The following is a 20,025-nucleotide window of genomic DNA, read 5'->3' on the forward strand; positions in this document are numbered from 1 at the left end:
TATCATGTGCAAACCAATCTCTCCGTGCAAAGTGTGCAACTTCTATTTAGGCCACCAGATCAACATCAAGGGGCATGAGGGAATTGAATAATTTTACAATTACCCGCCCATCCCTAATTACACTTTGCAAATCCCCCCTCCCACTCCCCTCGTGCACCCCCTTGGATGTTGATCGATGGCAAAATTGAAGTTTGCACGATTTGCACGCAGAGGTTGATTTGCACCTGATATGTCCCCAAAGTTGAATGCTAAACATTTGTTAAAGTTTTTAAATCTTAGCTAAACTTTAGCCCACCTACTAGCACTCTAGTTTGGATACACTAGTACTAAAGTTTAGCACATCTAAACGAGACCTTACATACGATCATCATGCAAGCATGGTTGCACGCAACAAACAAGTGTAAACGCGGAGTACATCCAAACAAATGCGCAGTCCCAATCCCAAGCAAGGCAAGTAAAATAAACAAGGGCGGGCGGCCAAAGGCTGATCTGATTATTAACAAGAACGCCCCGGCAGGCCACACGTCTGTATCTGTACCTTGCCCCCCCCCCCCCCCCCCCCCCCCCCCGTGATCCAAAATTCTTATTTAGCGTGCGTGATGGGCATGATCAGTAGTTTATTTTTCCTCTTCGTCAGAGACAACACCAAGATGAATCCACAGCTCCAGACAAACCACCGCCTTGCTCCGGCAACATCGTTTAAATCTTTAAGATTCCAACTTCCAGTACAGCGAAGAGAGGGCATCTTTATTAATTAAGTCACTAGCTTTGCTATATAGCCACCAGACCGCTCAGCTGGATGGCTTTCACAGGTAAACACCTAACATCAACTCACTGCCTCACAGTACACATAGGCACCTCAGTCAGCTGATCGAAGGTCGAGTGATCGAGCTGGAAGTTGAAATGAAGGGGAGCAAGGTCCACGACCACGAGACCGACGTCCCCGCCTCCAACCTGTGGGCGATCTACGGCACGCTCCGCGCCGCCGAGCTGTTGCCGGAGCTGCTCCCGCACGTCCTGGCCAAGGTCGAGGTTGTCAGTGGCGACGGCGGCGTCGGTACCATCTTGCAGCTGACGTTCCCCCCTGGTGAGGTTCCAACTGAGTCATCAGGCCGTTAAAATCTTGGGCCTACATTGGAAAAACAAATTAGACAAACACTTTTTTTTCTGAAACCATGCGTTCCTCGAAGAAGTGAAGAACTTGATGTTGTTAATTAGTTACTCTGCTCTCTTTCTAGGTATTCCTGGCCTGGAGAGTTACAAGGAGAAGTTCACCAAGGTTGACGACGAGAACTATATCAAGGAGGCGCAGGCGATCGATGGCGACATCCTCAAGCTGGGGTTCCTCTCCTATATGATACGGTTCGAGGTCATCGCAAAGGGGCCCGACTCGTCGGTGATACGATCGACTGTGGAGTACGAGATCGATGACGCGCACCCGGAGCTTGAAGCGATGGTCAGCACGGCGCCTTTGGCTGAGACCGCCGAGAAATTCTCCGAGCATGCCAAGGAGAAGAAGGTCATCACTCAGGCAACCCCTTGATTGGAAGAGCTCAAGAGCAAAGCTTATCACAAAAGACAAATGATCTACTACGATTGCGGCGTGTGTCTCTATTTTGCATCTCGAGTGTTGCTGTGAACGCGAATTTAGCCGGATCGAACAAATCATAGATGCTTCATCTAATTTATTCACCACATCCACTGTTTCTCATATATATAACTACTGTAAGGTACCATAAAGGCTTATGTAATGTAGTCTCTCGCTCCATGAACCAATATTTGCCATCATCAAGCTTTAATTGTGTACTACATCACTCGGATTTGTCGGGCTTAAAGTACCCACGAGGGGCGGATCCAGCTCACCCCATAGGGGGCGTTGAAGCCCCCTATTTAACGAAGCTTATTTAACGAAGCCTCCAATCCCTCGAAGTGAAACTTTTAACATACTCGCTTGGTGGAAGAGTAACTCAGTTGAGTATCCCACTCTTTCTCATATGGCTCGGGATGTCTTAGCTGTTCCTGCATCAACAGTCACATCCGAGTCAGCTTTCAGTATGGGAAGAAGAATAATATCAGATTTAGAAGCCGGTTACCTCCAAAGAATGTGGAAGCATTGATATGCTTACAAGATTGGTTGTGGGCCTCGGGTACACTCTCTTTCCGGTTCTTAGTTTTGTATGATTTGGAATAGAAAAAAAGTTTTCCAGATCTGACTTCAATATAACTTTGATAGGTTCATCAAAATTTTGCATGGAAGGAATTGAGAATTTTGTCGAGGTACCTGATCCAGAAGAATGACATGCTTAAAGGTACTAATATCTGAAATATTTTTCTGGACATCAAAGTTTCTATTCATTTTTTGAGGATGGCTGTGCTTGGAGCATGATATTCTTGGTCTTCTAGCCAGCTAGCTTTGCCTGCTAGCCAGCTAGCTGTTCTTGGTCTTTTGTTGCTTGCCACGCGAAATTGGGAATTTCTAGCCGAGCAATGGTCAGATCTTTCATGGATTTCAATGATCCATACCCTGCGGCTGCACGTATAGAATCAAGTTGCGGGTGTGTCCAGGACAGGTCATATCCTACAAGTTGCGGCGATTCAGTCATCAGTTTAATTGTTCGCCATTTGTGCATCCAAATTGATCAATTATTTTCTGAACCAAAGCCAAATTCATCACGAACCTATGCTCAGCTGAACTATTCAGACCATCTCGTCTCTTTTTCTTTTTACAGTATTTTGTAGCCTTACTGCTGCCTTTTGAGATAGTCTCTTATTTTCAGTTCATATGTATTTTGTGGGAACTTTTAGAGTTCCTAGTAGTAGTTGTGTTTCTACTGGTACTTGTTGCCTTTTGAGATAGTCTCTTATTTTCAGTTCATATGTACTCTTATTTCCAGTTCATATGTATACTTCTGCTAGAATGAAATTTCTTAGTTGATTGGTGCTTGTCTTTACATTTCTGTAACTCGGACACACTTCTCCAGTTTTATTTTATCGCTAATAATAGTAGACTGATTAGAACGATCTATTTGCTTGTTGCAGTGCAGAGCTTCATACACAAACCTCACCCTATTGGAGTTTCGAAATCTGCTGCTTTTGTTTAGACAACTGGAAGTGGCATGGCTACAAGAACATTGAAGGTCGCAGAGTCTATGTGGAGGAGCACTTTACATTTTTTTTAGAAAAGGGAAATTTTATTAATTTCAAGCACTACATCAAGGTGATACATCGTCTTGAAATTTTTCCGACCTCTGCCTAAAATGACACACAGCCTAAACAAAGTTTGATATAGATCCTTCCACACTAATGACTGTCAATCCTAAGACTAGACCGCCACCCATGTGCCCGGGCAAAAAAATCCTTGGCCACCTGTGCCAAGAAATGAGAAGCCGCTACAAACTTGTCCTGCAAAATAAGCTTCTGAAGGATAGCCCATGTACGGAGCCAGTGCATAGTTGAGTAGATAACCTGCAAAAAAGAAGATTTTTGTTATCAAACACCACAATATTTCTGCATAGCCAAACAGACCAACACAAGACTGTCGCGCCCAGAAGTACTAGTGGCTTATATTCTCTAGGAATCCTAAAGAGCCAGCTCCCAAACATACTAGGCATATTATGAGGTTTTGGTATGCCCAGGCCGCATAGACCGAAGCCCATACCATTTTCACAAATCGGTAGTAAAAAACTAGATGTTGTATTGTTTCATTTTCATGACAAAAACAACACTGTTGATTCCCCTGCCAATTTCATTTTGCAAAATTATCCTTCATAAGAATAACACTTCGTCTAAGATACCAGAGGAATATTTTTATCTTGAGTGGGGCTTTTAATTTCCATATTCTCTTATTTAGATTAGGAATGTTCTGATTGATGTGATTTTACCGAAAAAAACACCTGTCTGGTCTAAGTTCCATTTGAAGTCATCCCTGTCTTGGTTGAGCACGACAGTTGATAGACGTGAGACAAGATTGTTCCACATCACCAACTTATTACCAATTAGATCTCTACGCCAGGAGAGGTTTGGGATATGTGTACTTAGTACATCAGCCACCGCATCCTACTTCTTTTTGACTATATTATAAAGTTGTTGGCATTGATCCCGTAAAGGACTATTTCCCAACCAAGTGTCTTCCAAGAATCTTACTTGAGACCCATCTTTTATCATGAAAGTTCCGAATCTTAAAAAATCTCATTTTACATTCATTAGGCTCGCCAAGAAATGTGAATCTCCACTCTTTCATTGGACCTGTACCAAAGGTTTAGACCCTAGGTATTTATTGGGTAAGATCTGCTGCCATGTACCATATGTCACTTACTGAGCAAAGCTATGTTTTTAAGTTCTAAATTGTGAATCCCTAGTCCCCCTTGATCCTTAGGTTGACACAGAATGTCCCACTTTACTAGCCGATACTTTTTTTATGCTCGTCACTTTGCCAAAAAAATCTAGATCGAAAATAATCCAACTTTTTACAAACCCCTTTTGGGATTTGAAAGAAGGACATCATGTACATGGGCAATCTGCTCAGAACAGAATTAATGAGTGTTAAACAACCTTCAGTTGAAAGGTGTTTACCTTTCCAACTACTGAGGCGTTTTTCAAACCATTATTGGATCTTCAGCCAATCGCTATTAGACAATTTCCTATAATGAATCGGAATACCTAAGTATCGGATTGGGAAAGATCATGTGTTACAGCCAAATAGTTTCATGTACTGACTTTCGTAATTCTTCGCTCCTCCAAAGAAAAAGATTTCACTCTTATGGAAATTAATTTTGAGGCCTGATAGCTGCTCAAAAGCACAAAGAATAGTCTTCATGTTATGAGCTTGCTCTAGGTTATTGTCCATAAAGAGAATTATATCATCAGCATATTGTAGTATTGATAGCCCGTCATCTACCAAATAGGGCACCACACCACTCCGCAGACCCTCTGCTTTTGCTCTCTTAATGAGAAGTGTGAGCATATCAGCTACTAAATTAAAAAGAATGGGTGAGAGTGGGTCTCCTCGCCTAAGTCCTTTCTTTGTTTGAAAATATGGACCCACCTCATCGTTGGCATTTATTGCTACACTTCCGCCTGAGATGAAAGACTTAATCCACTCAATCCACTTGTGTGAAAAGCCTTTCAGCAGAAGCGTCTGAATCAGGAAGTTCCACCTCACTTTATCATAGGTTTTTTCGAAATCTATTTTGAAAATTACCCCACTTTGATTCTTGTGATGTAATTCGTGAACCGTTTCATGCAAGAGCACTTTACATAAGTTATCGTGGATGTATGGAGTAAAAAAAACTAATTGTTGTATGATGAATTAGCACTTGCTATCTGATCTTTTCTGAATGTTAACTGTTCAGAAATAGTGTCGTTGTTGTTTCTGATCTTGTACTTTGATGGTTGTTGGAAGCAGGTGAGGTTGGATTAGACAGCCTTTATATTTACGTAGCACAATGAAGCTTATTAGCGTTCAGTATATCTAGTAAGCAGTTAGCTAGCATGTTCTCATGGCACCGTTGCATATTTCACGAACGAAGTAGTGCGTGGGACTTGTGGACACAGGAATATAATAGATGCATTTGAATTCCTGAAGCAGCAGCATGCCGGCCACGCTCACAAGCAGCAGCAAGCATAAACTAAGCCAGGTCGATCCGTAATATCCATTGGGGCACCACGGGTCAGCAACTAACTAAAAATGGATAGACCGGTTCTCCTCCACACAACATATGGATCGATGGATCGATTGCGGGTCGCACCAAGGTCCAACCGAGTCATGAAGCCGTTAAAATCTTAGGCCTTCTTTGGTAAAACTAGTTAGAGAAACAGTTTTACTTTTCTGAAACCATGCGTTCCTAAAAGAACTTGATATAATTAGTTTCTCAGCTCTCCTGCTAGGTATTCCTGGCCTAGAGAGTTGCAAGGAGAAATTCACCAAGGTTGACGACGAGAACTACATCAAGGAGGCGCAGGCGATCGATGGCGACATCCTGAAGCTGGGGTTCCTCTCCTATATGATACGGTTCGAGGTCATCGTATAGGGGCCCGACTCGTCGGTGATACGATCCACTGTGGAGTACGAGATCGATGACGCGCACCCGGAGCTTGAAGCGATGGACAGCACGGCGCCTTTGGCTGCGACCCCCGAGAAATTCTCCGAGCATGCCAAGGAGAAGAAGGTCATCACTCAGGCAGCCTCTTGATTGGAAGAGCTCAAGAGCAAAGCTTATCACGAAAGACAAATGATCTACTACGATTGCGGCGTGAGTCTCCATTTTGCATCTCGAGTGTTGCTGCGAACGCGAATTTATATCTAGATCGAACACATCATAGATGCTTCATCTAATTTATTCACCACATCCACTGTTTCTCATATATATAACTACTGTAAGGTACCATAAAGGCATATGTAACGTAGTCTCTCGCTTCATGAACCAACATTTGCCACCATCAAGCTTTAATTGTGTACAACATCACTCGGATTTGTCGGGCTTAAAGTACCCACGAGGGGCGGATCCAGCTCACCCCATAGGGGGCGTTGAAGCCCCATATTTAACGAAGCTTATTTAACGAAGCCTCGAATCCCTCGAAGTGAAATTTTTGACATACTCGCTTGGTGGAAGAGTAACTCAGTTGAGTATCCCACTCTTTCTCATATGGCTCGGGATGTCTTAGCTGTTCCTACATCAACAGTCGCATCCGAGTCAGCTTCCACCCACGCGCAGCCACCACCTGGTGTCGCCCCCTCCCTTGCAGGCGACGCCTCCTCCCACACCACCCGGGCGCCCCCTTCCCTAGGGCTGCGCCCTCCACCCCCCCCCCCCCTCAACAGATTCAATCTGTTGATGTCCCCCCGAGGACTCCAGCTCCTCCTCTAGGCCTACTGCTCCAGTCATGGGTGAGGCCGCGATCAGCCCCTTTGCCACCATCAATGTGAAGTCTCACATCCCCATCATGCTGGACCTTGGAGCCTCCAACTACACCAAGTGGAGCATCTTCTTCCTCGACATGTGCGGCAAGTTTGGGCTGCTCAGGCACAATGACGGGGCTGCTGCTCCTAATCGTGTCGATGCGCCCTATACCCAAAACGACTGCTGTGTTCACACTTGGCTGTATGGCTCTGTCTCGAAGTCCGTCCTTGACTTCTCCATGGCGCCCAAGCAGACGTCACGACAGCTTTGGGTCGCCATTGAAAATCACTTTCAAGCGAACAAAGCTCCTCGCTCCATCTACCTGAGTCATGAATTCCACACCATGACTTAGGGAGATCTATCTATTGAAGACTACGAAAAAAAGTTACTGAACGCGGCAGCCTCTGGCCGCTTGCGTCTATTCTACGCCGATGCCGCTACACTCGACAGAAGGGTGGCCCACGCGGGAGACTTGCACGTCGTCCTTCTCCGCAGACCAAATCGTTTGCGCCTGATTTGTCGCGCCTCGTCTCGCCTCGCCTCGCGGTCATTCGCCTCCTCCGTCTCGCATTCGCAGGGCCGTCGTAGGCCTTCTCGGAGCTGGCCCTTTGACTCAATCTTGGCCCTCCTCCCCCTTAGTTGTGAAGAAAGCTCGATGTCATCGCCGTGGAGGAGGCAATGAATTCGTTGCCGGTAGGGAACGTCGCCGCTATGCGCGGCAGAAGGGAAGCCCACTTGGGACACTTGTGCATCATCCTTGCCTGCAGAACAAATCGTATCTGCTGGATTTGTCGCGCCTCGCCTCGCCTCGTGGTCGTTGGCCTCGTCCATCTCGTAGTCGCGGTGCAGCCGCCGACATCCTCCGAGCCAGCCCTTTGACTCAACCCCGTGGACCTCCTCCCCCTTTGGCCGTGAAGAAGGCTCGATGCCGTGGCCACAGAGGAGGTGGGTGGAGACCGGATTTGCAAGGGGCTCTACCGGCACATGCAGGTATGGTCAAATTCCCTCGCTCGAATAGTCGGATGCAAGCCAGTGCCTCTTCCTTGGCTCCGTTCCCGATCCTTTGCAACCTTGGACGGCCGTGTACCTCCCTCCCCTCTCCCCTTTATCCTCCTGCAGCGACAACCTCGCATCCATCTTGATTGAGGTGTTTCGCTGCCGGATGCAGATTCAATGTCACCTCAGTACCTCACCCTCCTGGTCTTCCTTGAATGTGGCGTCGCCGTCATCAGTTGTAGTTGGCTAAAGGTGCATGTCCATATCACCAGTTGATTGCTTCTATGCTTTTTTTTGTCTACCATAAGCTGGACAATCACTAGCCATTTAATTTTGTAGTTACCGGCTGATAATCTAGAGCTAAAACAAAATGCATCTTTGGCATTACAGAAGTTGCGATATTTCTGCTCTGCTACTCAAATCCCAATTCATTCCACTGCATGGGATTTATCCTATACCCTAACCTCTTTGACTTACAGATTACAATACATTTGATTATGTCTTCACTTTAAGTTGTTGTATGTTGGACGAAACCCCAAGAGTGTTTCTTATTAGATGTATATGGCTGTAGTTGACTTATATAAGTCTTGTAACTCTCTTACTTGCACTTCAAGCCTATACAACCTATATTTACGAGAGGTCACCCCCCCTCCTAGGGTGTGTGGTGTTTCCCCCAATCATACCTCTCTACATGGTATCACGAGTCCGGGCCCACCTCCTAGCTGGCTATGCGCCCCCTCCTCCTTCCGCTGCCCTAACCCTAGCCTGCACGTGGGACTCCACCCACGCGCAGCCACCTCCTGGTGTTGCCCCCTCCCTTGCAGGCGACGCCTCCTCCCACACCACCCTGGTGCCCCCTTCCCTAGGGCTGCGACCTCCCTCCCCCTCAACAGATTCAATCTGTTGATGTCCCTCGAGGTCTCCAGCTCCTCCTCTGCGCCTACTGCTCCAGTCATGGATGAGGTCACGATCAGCCCCTTTTCCACCATCAACGTGAAGTCTCACATCCCCATCATGCTGGACCTTGGCGCCTCCAACTACACCAAGTGGAGCATCTTCTTCCTCGACATGTGCAGCAAGTTTGGGCTGCTCAGGCACATCGACGGGTCTGCTGCTCCTAATCCTATTGATGCGCCCTATACCCAAAACGACTGTTGTGTTCGCACTTGGCTATATGGCTCCGTCTCGAAGTCCGTCCTCGACTTCACCATGGCGCTCAATCAGACGACATGACAGCTTTGGGTCGCCATTGAAAATCACTTTCAAGCAAACAAAGCTCCTCGCTCCATCTACCTGAGTCATGAATTCCACACCATGACTCAAGGAGATCTGTCTGTTGAAGACTACGGGAAGAAGATGAAGGTCGCCGCCAACAAGCTTTGTGACGTTGGTCACCCTGTTATGGAGGACACCCTCGTCCTCAACCTTCTGCGTGGCATCAACAAGAAATTCAGCAACATCGCTGACTTCATCGCCGGCCAGAAGAACATCACCTTCACCGAGGCTCTCGATCAGTTTCAGTTGAAAGAGCTCTAGCTGGCAAATGAAGATCAGGTTGCTGCTGCAACTGCTCTGGTCGCTACTCTATTTCGCTCAACCAAAAGGAGGCTATCGCGCAAAATATAAAAAGTTACTACACGCGGTGTTGGCATTTCTTAAGTCGATACCGGGTTTGCGAAGACCTCGGCAACAACCTCAGAATTGCCTGTTGGCGGTCCTTAGTGCAATCACTAGAAATGAGGGCGCCAACCCATCCTAGCAACTGCACCCAAGGGGTGCCACTCTTGTGGTATAATCTATACGATTATAGATGGGTCCGCAAGCGTACGGATATTCCGTTGTAGCATTTCATCCAGAGAGTAAGGGTATCGTTATTTATTTTGTCCCAAAGGACGGCAGTGGCAAAGGTACTGTACTTAACATTAACCATGACATTGTGCCTCAAGCAATAGGCAAAACTCTAACAAGGGTAAGTCCAGGTAAAGAATAAGCAAGTGTAATGCGACACAGCACACAACCACACTCCAAGAGGAAGGAATAGAAGAGAGAAACGACAAAACAAAGGACTAATCTATCCTACATTAAGTCAGCTGGAGCTTAGGATAGGTTAGATGTCCTAGTGCTTCTGTCCAAAGCTGGGGTCATGTTAGGACATGGTTGGGACTACAGGTGCCAGGACAATGGGATAGTGGGGTGAAGGTTCCGCACCGAAGTACATCCAGTCCTGTTACCTCTTTGCATGAACTCCTACACCGAACCCGAACGTCGGGAAATACGCTAAACACAACACAGCTATTACGCCGGATGGACAGGGCTGTCACCACCTGCAGTCTACCCCAATCAAACCGTGGAGCACGGTCATATCCGAAGGATCCCGCATACCCGAGCACCACGCTTGTGCATGAAGTCACTACTCTAGCGTCCCCGGGTCTCCCACCCTTCGGATAGACAAGTAAAACACTAGAGCAAGCCCGAAAGCACAACGAACCTCTATCCGTACCCGGATTATCTGGCCTAACCAAGATCTTAGCATAACTCATGAATGAACTAAACATGGATTGATAAACTATCAAGATAGTAAAGCAACCATGGCATATCTCTATATTATGAATAGAAGTCTGACAAAATGAATACAAAGTCATACCAGGAGCCGAGGATTGCTCAACGACCCCGATGACGACTTGCTTCGCTAAAGAGAACTAGCCTAGCTCCACTACATAGCTAAGAGAGCAAGAGAGAGAGCCTTCTTGGAGAGAGTGGAATGAGGGGTGTGTGTGTGTGTTGAGAGGGGGTGAGAGGCCCTATTTATAGCTCTAGAGGTCGGTTCCCGCCAAAAGCATATATGGAAGGTGATCAGGTGCCTTGGCAGCTACTCCTCCTCGAGATGCACCTGGACGGGAGGCAGGGCAGGTTCGGCCAAACCTGGGGTTTGGACGACCCCTCCTGGCTCCCCTCGTCCTTGTCCTCCTCTGGCAGGCCAACAGGTGGGCCCTTATGTCTTTCCTTATGTGCATTATGCGTGGTGCGTCCGTTTGCTCTGCCAGGTGGGACCTCTTTGTAAGTGGGTGACGCCAGACTCAGGGAGATCTATATGTTGAAGACTACGGGAAGAAGATGAAGGTTGCCGCCAACAAGCTTCATGACATTGGTCACATTGTTACGGAGGCCACCCTCATCCTCAACCTCCTGCGCGCCATCAACAAGAAATTCAGCAACACCACTGACTTTGTTGACGGCCAGAAGAACATCACCTTCACCGAGGCTCTTGATCAGTTTTAGTTGAAAGAACTCTGGCTGGCAAACAATGATCAGGTTGCTACTGCTACTGCTCTCGTCAATTCCAATAATTCTGCTGGTTGCGGCTCCGCTTGTCGGTCGTCCTCCACCACAACCGGCGCCCAGCAGCAGCAGCCCCAGCAGCAGCCCCAGCGGCGCCCAAGGAAGAACCAGCGCAATGGTGGCGGCAACCAACAGGAGCCCCAGCAGCAGTAGCAGTAGATGCGCCCTCCTTCCCTAGCCAGCCTGTGGTTCTGTTTTAACCCACGAGCCGCTCAGGGAGGATGGCAGCCCGGCGGCCAAGGTGCTGGAACACATGCTAGATTTTCTGGTATGGGCGGCTGGGGTGGGCAAGGTCTGCTAGGCCCTCCTCCATAGGCCCACACCGCCTTTGCCCCACTCCAGCAATCCTCCCAGAACTCGACACAGTCTTGGTATTAGGCTGGTCTTATTGGTGCACTCCAACAGATGTCTGTCTAGGGCTCCTCTCCATGGGTTCTGGACACTGGCGCCTCCACCCACATGCACTCATCTGAAGGTATACTTCTTTCTCGTGCTCCCTTGCTGCATTCTTCTATTGTTGTAGGCAATGGTACACATATTCCTATCACGTCTCAAGGTCAATCAATCCTCCACACTCCTGCATCTCAATTCACATTGAACAACGTCCTTGTCGTTCCAGCCATAGTTCGCAACCTTCTTTCAGTTAGATAGTTCACTTATGACAATAGTTGTTCCATTGAATTTGATGCCCTTGATTTTTCTATGAAGGACCTCAGGACGCGACGTGTGATTCTTCGCTGCAATAGTGATGGCGACTTGTACACTATTACTGCTGCAGCGCCCACTACTACCCATGCCCTTCTTGCTGCCTCTACCTCATTGTGGCATCAGCGTCTTGGTCATCTTTCTCCAGCCATCATCGCCTCGCTTCGCCAGAATAAACATATCACTTGTACTAAAGCAGATTAGTCCTTGTGTCATGCTTGTCATCTAGGCAAACACACATGTCTTCCCTTTAGTACTTCTACCTCTCGGACATCTTCTCCTTTTGAATTAGTTCACTGTGATGTTTGGACGTCTCCTGTTCCTAGTATTTCAGGCTACAGATATCATTTAGTCTCGCTGGATGATTTTAATCATTATTGTTGGACCTTTCCTCTACATCTTAAGTCTGATGTTTATGAGCATATTGTTCAGCTTATTTCTTATGCGCAGACTCAGTTTAGTGTTCCAGTTAAGTGTTTTCAGACAGATAATGGCAAAGAATTCATTAATACACCTACCCCTACCTACCCAGCATCTCGTGGTATTTTGTTTAGCAATTCTTGCCCTTATACATCCCCACAAAATGGCAAAGCTGAGCATATTCTGTGCGTACCCTGCTAATGCATGCCTCCATGACACCCTCCTATTGGGCTGAAGCACTATCTGTAGCCACCTATCTTCTGAACAGGCACCCCTCCACCTCTGTTTCTGGCGAAATTCCCAATGTGCGCCTTCATGGCAACACCCCCTCTTATGATCACTTGCGGGTTTTTGGGTGTCTCTGTTACCCCAACCTCCAAGCGACCTCTCCTCATAAGCTAGTTCCCCGGTCCACTGCATGTGTTTTTTTGGGATATCCATCGGCACATAGAGGCTATCGTTGCCTCAATCTTTCGACTCGTCGTGTTATTATCCCTCTCCATGATGTTTTCGATGAGCTCTCATTTCCTTTTTCCCGTGACAATCCTGTCCCGGCATCTTCTTATGATTTTCTATGAGACAACGATTCAGATATATTTGTGCCTTGGTCTACTATCAATGCAGCGGTTTGGGTATCGGTCGCTCCATCTTTGGATGTTGAGCAGCCACCCTCTTCATCGACTACAGGTGCTGGCGCTGGTGGGTGTGGTTTTGTACCCCCACCAGCCATCTCCGGCGCTGGTGGGAGCGGTTCAGTACCCCCACCAGACACTTTGACATCTTCCCGATCGGGTGGGTCGCCTTCAGCTCCACGGCAGGCTGCTATCCCTGCTGATCTGCTTGGCCGTTTTGGCGTGGTTCATGCTCGTCGGCCTCCACAACAACCTGCTGCTCCGTCTGGCCATTTTGGTCAGGTTTATGTACGCCGACATGCTGATCCGCCTCGTCGACTACCGTATCCACCTCCAGTGAGGCGTCCTTTACAGGGGCCTGTACCTGTGCGGCCATCTGTTGTCCCTCCAGTGCAGCAGCAGTTTTCGCTTCGCCTGGCGCCACAGCAGCCCACGCGCAGCTCCTCGCTACCTCCTACCTTGCGGCGTCTGACTCGTCTTCAGACAGGTACTATTAAGCCCAGGAGCTATAAGAATTTGTCTTCTACACATCTGGTTGCTTCTCCGATTCCATCAAATTATCGGAGCGTGCTTGCTGATTCTAATTGGTGAGCTGCTATGGCGGATGAATACAAAGCTCTTATGGATAATGGCACCTGGCGTCTAGTTCCTCGCCCACCCGGGGCCAGTGTGGTCACAGGCAAGTGGATTTATAAGCATAAGTATCATTCAGATGGTTCTCTTGCTCGCCACAAAGCTCGTTGGGTTGTTCGGGGATTTTCACAGTAGCATGGAATTGATTATGACGAGACCTTCAGTCCTGTGGTTAAGCATGTGACTATCAGGCTAGTCCTTAGCATTGTAGCCTCTCGACATTGGCTAATTCATCAGCTTGATGTGAAAACTGCTTTTCTTCATGGACATCTTGATGAGACAGTCTACTGCCAGCAGCCTCCTGGTTTTGTTGATCCAGCATGTTCTGATTATGTTTGTCTACTACAGAAGTCACTATATGGCCAGGCTCCTCGCGCATGGTACTAGCGTTTCGCCACATATATCCGACAGTTGGGTTTTGTTCCTTCAGTTTCTGACACCTCCGTACTTGTATACAAGGATGGTGATCAGTTGGCCTGTCTTCTGTTATATGTGGATGATATTGTACTCACTGCTTCTTCAGATAGTCTTCTTCATAATATCATTGGTCGTCTTCATACTGAGTTTGCTTTTTCTGATCTTGGTGCTCTTCATCATTTTCTGGGGATATCAGTTACTCATTTGTCTGATGGTCTATTCTTGTCACAAAGGCAGTATGCTCTGGATCTCTTACAGTGTGTTGGCATGAGTGATTGACATTCCACTACTACACCAGTTCACTATAAGTACAAGCTTTCTGCATTAGATGGCCCTCCTATTGCTGATCCCTCTGAGTACCGAAGTATTGTTGGCGCGTTTCAATATTTGAGTTTGACTCGACCAGATCTTGCTTATGCTGTTTAGCAAGTCTACTTGTTTATGCATGATCCTCAAAAGCCACATCTTGGCCTTGTCAAACGCATCATGCGTTATGTCAAGGGGACTTTGTCTTCTGGTCCTCAGATTGGTACTGGTCTTGTGGCAACTCTCACGGCATATTCTGATGCAGACTGGGCTGGTTGTCTTGATTCTTGCAACTCCACTTCTGGTTACTATGTATATCTGAGGCTGAATATAGGGCGGTTGCACATGTGGTCGCAGAATGTTGCTGGATTTGTCAGTTGCTCCAGGAGCTTCGTCATCCCCTCTCAAAGGCTACGGTCGTATATTGTGACAATGTCAGTGCAGTCTATATGACAGCCAATCCTATTCATCATCGACGGACGAAGCACATTGAGATCGACATTCATTTTGTTCGCGAGAAGGTTGCCTTGGGACATGTTCGGGTTTTTCATGTACCTTCTTCGCATCAGTTTGCTGACATAATGACTAAGGGCCTTCCTGTACATTTATGTACTGAGTTTAGGTCCAGTCTTGTTGTTCGACAGGCTCCCCCTATGACTGCGAGCGGGTATTAGATGTATATATTTGTAGTTGACTTGTATAAGTCTTGTAACTCTCTTATTTGTACTACAAGCCTATACGGCCTATATATACAAGAGGTCACCCCCACTACTAGGGTGTGTGGTGTTTCCCCCCAATCATACCTCTCTACATTTCTTCTATTTTGAAAAGGGGAAATTTTACTAACAGTCTAATACCTGCAGGGGGGAATTTAGCAATTACATACACAATGATACGATCTGCTACAATGTCTTCTTTGTCTGAAATTTTAAGGTAATGTTGTGAAACAATTTGTCACTATTTGTGTTATTTGTGGGATAACAGGAGAGAGTCCTGAATATCTAACTCAGGGTTACATGAAAAATTGATGCATCAGCCTTTCTTCGGTACAACAAATACTGATATAACTATATATAAAGCACCTTGCATTAAGATTGAAGATGTGCTAAAATTGGAGCTGGTTAGATATATGTAGTTTCAGCATGCTCTCATGTTAATCGATTTCTAATACTAATAAATTTTGAATATAGGTCATGCCATTGTGGGGCTCTGTTTCCTTCTATACTCATGGGCCTGAAAGTTTTCTTATTTGTGATGAAAGAAATTCAAACATAAACAATTGTGACATCCAGCACAATTTGGATGGCCTAGTAGTGGCCCATGAGTGCTGCGTGAATATGTTTAGTACCACCTTGCTAGTTGAGCAAGGGTAGAGCCAACTTATAAGCCTTTGTCCTCCAGCCATAGCACCTTCGGGTTAACTCTTTTACGTGAAGCGAGGACGAAAGCGTAAGTGAGATGCTATTTGTAAGTGGGCTCTCACCTCGGAAGGGCTGGACTGTGTGGTGTTGGGGAGCGGGGTGTTACAAATGGTATCAAAGCCGAACCTTACGGTTGCGCATACGGGTCAGTGTGCGGGCATATGGCGCGTGTGTGCCCGGGTAGGGACACACGGCATGGCATATGGCGTCGGCACTGGACGTGCGGGCGTGCGCATGTGTGCCCGGGTAGGGACACACGGCATGGCATATGGCGTCGGCACTGGACGTGCGGGCGTGCGCCAAGGGGGGACGTTCCTGGACATTTGCCCAGTGTGGGTGAGTTGGACCGACGAGGACGTCGGGTTCTTTGAGGGGGTGTGGACATCTGGCCCAATTTGGATGGCCCAGTAGTGGCCCATGAGTGCTGCATGCATATGTTTAGTACCACCTTGCTAGTTGAGCAAGGGTGGAGCCAACTTATAAGTCTTTGTCCTCCGGCCATAGAACCTTCGGGTTAACCCTTTTACGCAAAGCGAGGACGAAAGCGTAAGTCAGGTGCTATGTGTAAGCGGGCTCGCCCCTGGGAAGGGCTGGGCTGTGCGGTGTTAGGGGGCGGGGTGTTACAACAATATTATGTCTCTTATTTGTGATGAAAGAAATCAAACGTAAACAATATTATGTCAGTGATAAGGAAAATGAACTGGCTAGCAAAAGTGATACGATTGATGTGAAAAGATTGGTATAAAATTTATTATTATGTTTCCTTCGGGCCTATTAACTGTGTACAAGAAAGAAAATGATGTATCCATGTTGCTTTGTGTCCATTTCTTTTATGGAAGCTCTAAGATATTTTCCCTTAACCCATGTTATTATGTACTCCTAAGGTGTTCCAATACATGTGTAATTACCTTCATTGATGATAGATTACCCATTTGTATTCTTAGTTGACTAAGAATTATGCGATCACTGTGTTCCACAGATATTTATTCTTATTGCACTTCATGACTTTTGTTTTAAGCTATTACTATGTTTCTTTTGATTCCTCTATTTTCCAGGTTATGGATGTAATTTTCAATGCAAAAGAATTAGTCCCTGTGCCTTCTATTCTTGACAAAGGTGAATGCTGTACAGCCTCTCTGCTAGAGAGATTTATTGTCAGGATATCCTTCAATATGCATGATACTCCTTGCTAGCCTTTATTTCATGATCACTAGTAAAAGCCTATCGATTTCCAGAGATATTGATGTGTACCATTTTCCCTATTTGTTTTTGAGAGCCTTGCACTATATGTCCAACCTTTGTAGCATGCACATGTTCTTACTTGACTGTCCACTTTTAATGATGTCAGAATAGATCAGATGGCCTCCTCTTTTGCTAATAAATCCTCTTTTGCATAGTACTTCAATTGTGACTTGGTGATGCAGGCACCAAATCATTTCATTTCCTGATGATGTTAAGTCAATTATGAATTGGTGATGCAGACACCAAATCATTTCATTTCCTGATGATTAAAGTTAACTGCATGGTGACTTTGCCATGCAGTTAACTTCTAATCATTTGGTGCCAAATGATTAGAAGTTAACTGCATGGCAAAGTCACCTCATAGTCCATTTTTGAATGGTCCCAATTCAGAGTGGGCCTAATTTCGGTCCAACAATAATTATCAGCTACCAAGATTGAACTTTATACACGGCCCATATAAACTACAGCCCAACAATTTTTTCAGTCGACTTATCAAAACAAAAGTTCCATGCCAAAAATCAAAATAAGCAATTACAGCCCAAATTGTAACATTACATGAATAATGTTTGCATCCAGCATTACACCGTAATAATGGATAATATTCAGTTTTTTTCCATCTTTCGGAACTAGCAGTCCTGAGATAGGTTTCAATAAAAGATTGTCACCTTAATTGCATTAGCCACCTAAGATGAATCAGGGACGAATCTAAATGCCACACCATCAGACTTTACTTGGATAACCTGAAAAGAAAAGACATATTAAAATAAAACAATATACAATTTCAGTTTAGGAAAGAAACTACAGCATAACTCTACCTATGCTGACTGGAAGACTCTCTTCCTGAGTCATCTCAGCATAGCTGGTCCCAAGCCTGGGTAAAGGAGGAGGGTTGTGTTAGGTTTTGGCAAACCAGCATAAAAAAAGCCACTCTAATGGATTTGGAACCCACAAGAAACTCGTTGGGGCATAACCCTCTTAGCGACGCGCTACATCGGAACCCGGGTGTGGTGATAAATGGGCAAGGGCCGGGTCGCCATCCCCCCAAGGGCGCGTCGTATCGTGACCTGGGTACGATGATGAGTGAGCAAGGGTCGGGTCGTCACCTGAATGGCACGCTACATCTACACCCGGGTGTAGTGAAAAATGAGCAAGGGTCTTCGCACTTCCCTCGACGGGTGCGAAGGGTAAGGAAGCTAGCCGAGCCAACTAGGATTCGTATAGGTAGCTGGAACGTAGGGTCCCTAACGGGTAAGTTGTGAGAGCTAGTTGATGCAGCAATTAGGAGACGTGTAAATATTCTATGCATTCAGGAGACTAAATGGAAGGGCCAGAAGGCGAAGGAGGTTGAGGATACTGGCTTCAAGCTTTGGTACACGGGAGCAACTCTGGGTAGGAATGGTGTAGGCATCTTGATTGATAGGAGCCTTAAGGATGGAGTCGTAGAGGTTAGAAGGCAAGGCGACCGGATTATCCTAATCCGGTTGGTAGTTGGAGATTCGGTTTTGAATGTGATAAGTGCCTATGCCCCTCAGGTAGGCCTTAGTGAGAGCACCAAGATGCAGTTCTGGGAATATCTAGATAGCATGGTTAGTACCGTGCCTACCAGCGAGAAACTCTTCATAGGAGGATATCTCAACGGCCATGTGGGTGCGACTAATGTAGGGTTTGAGTGAGTGCACGGGGGTTTTGGGTATGGTAGCAGGAGTCAAGAGGGGGAGGATGTGTTGAACTTCGCGTTAGCCTACGACTTGTTGATAGCGAATGACGTGTTTAAGAAGAGGGAATCCCATCTTGTGACGTTTCGTAGTGGACAACACTCGAGCCAGATCGACTTTATCCTTTCTAGGAGGGAGGATAGATGTGATTGCTTAGATTGTAAGGTGATACCTGGGGAGTGTGTTGTCCCTCAACACAAGCTTGTGGTGGTGGACTTTCGTCTTCGGGTACGTGTCCACTGGGACAAACGTGCCAAGATTGCGAGAACAAAGTGGTGGAAGCTTAGAGGGGAAGCGGCACAAGCATTTAAGGAAAGGATGCTGGGTGAGGGGCCTTGGGAAGAAGGAGAAGACACAAATGACATGTGGCTAAAGATGGCAACATGTACTCGGAAGGTGGCCTCAGAGGTGTTTGGCGTGAGTAGGGGAGGCAAACAGGAGGGGAAAAGACACCTGGTGGTGGAATGACGAGGTGCAAAGGGCTATTAAGGAGAAGAAGGAGTGTTCAAGCGCCTCCACCTTGACAAGAGTGCAGCCAACATCGAGAGCTATAAATTAGCGAAGAGGGTTGCAAAGCGAGCTGTGAGTGTAGCAAAGGGTAAGGCATATGATGACCTGTATCAGCGGCTAGGCACGAAAGAAGGGGAGAAGGACATTTATAGGATGGCTAGGATCCGCGAGCGGAAGACAAGGGACATCAACCAAATCAAATGCATTAAGGATGGGACAGATCGACTGCTATTGAAGGATGAGGAGATTATGGATAGATGGAGAGAGTACTTCGACAAGTTGTTTAATGGGGAGAGTGAGGGCCCTACCCTTGAGTTAGATGACTCTTTTGACGATACCAACAAACGTTTTGTGAGGAGAATTCAAGAGGTAGAGATCGGGGAGGCTTTGAAGAGGATTAAGGGATGTAAAGCGATGGGCCCTGATGGTATCCCCATTGAGGTGTGGAGATGCCTAGGAGATAGAGCAATAGTATGGTTAACTAAGCTTTTTAATCTCATTTTTCGGTCAAACAAGATGCCGGAAGAATGGAGGAGAAGTATATTAGTACCTATCTTCAAAAACAAGGGCGATGTTCAAAGTTGTACTAACTACCGTGGGATTAAACTGATGAGCCATACGATGAAGCTTTGGGAGAGGGTTATCGAGCATCGCCTAAGAAGAGTGACAAGTGTGACCCAAAACCAATTTGGGTTCATGCCTGGAAGGTCAACCATGGAGGCGATTTTCTTAATACGACAATTGATGGAGAGATATAGGGAGTAGAAGAAGGACTTGCACATGGTCTTCA

The 20,025-nt window shown here is 46.5% G+C and overlaps 2 protein-coding genes across 2 annotated transcripts; both read left to right on the forward strand.

Moving 5' to 3' along the window:
* The first annotated feature begins 825 nt into the window (after positions 1-825).
* LOC120673427 (norbelladine synthase-like) lies at positions 826-1,731 on the forward strand. The gene is made up of 2 exons (XM_039954255.1): positions 826-1,087; positions 1,239-1,731. Exons 1-2 carry the CDS (start codon positions 904-906, stop codon positions 1,541-1,543), a joined length of 489 nt encoding a protein of 162 aa, XP_039810189.1. The 5' UTR covers positions 826-903; the 3' UTR covers positions 1,544-1,731.
* Positions 1,732-6,882: 5,151 nt separating this feature from the next.
* LOC120695230 lies at positions 6,883-7,251 on the forward strand. Its single transcript, XM_039978525.1, has one exon. The coding sequence runs from the start codon at positions 6,883-6,885 to the stop codon at positions 7,249-7,251; it is 369 nt and encodes a 122-aa protein (XP_039834459.1).
* The last annotated feature ends 12,774 nt before the right edge of the window (positions 7,252-20,025 follow it).

Source organism: Panicum virgatum, chromosome 2K (genome assembly GCF_016808335.1).
Source record: "Panicum virgatum strain AP13 chromosome 2K, P.virgatum_v5, whole genome shotgun sequence".
NCBI lineage: Eukaryota > Viridiplantae > Streptophyta > Magnoliopsida > Poales > Poaceae > Panicum > Panicum virgatum.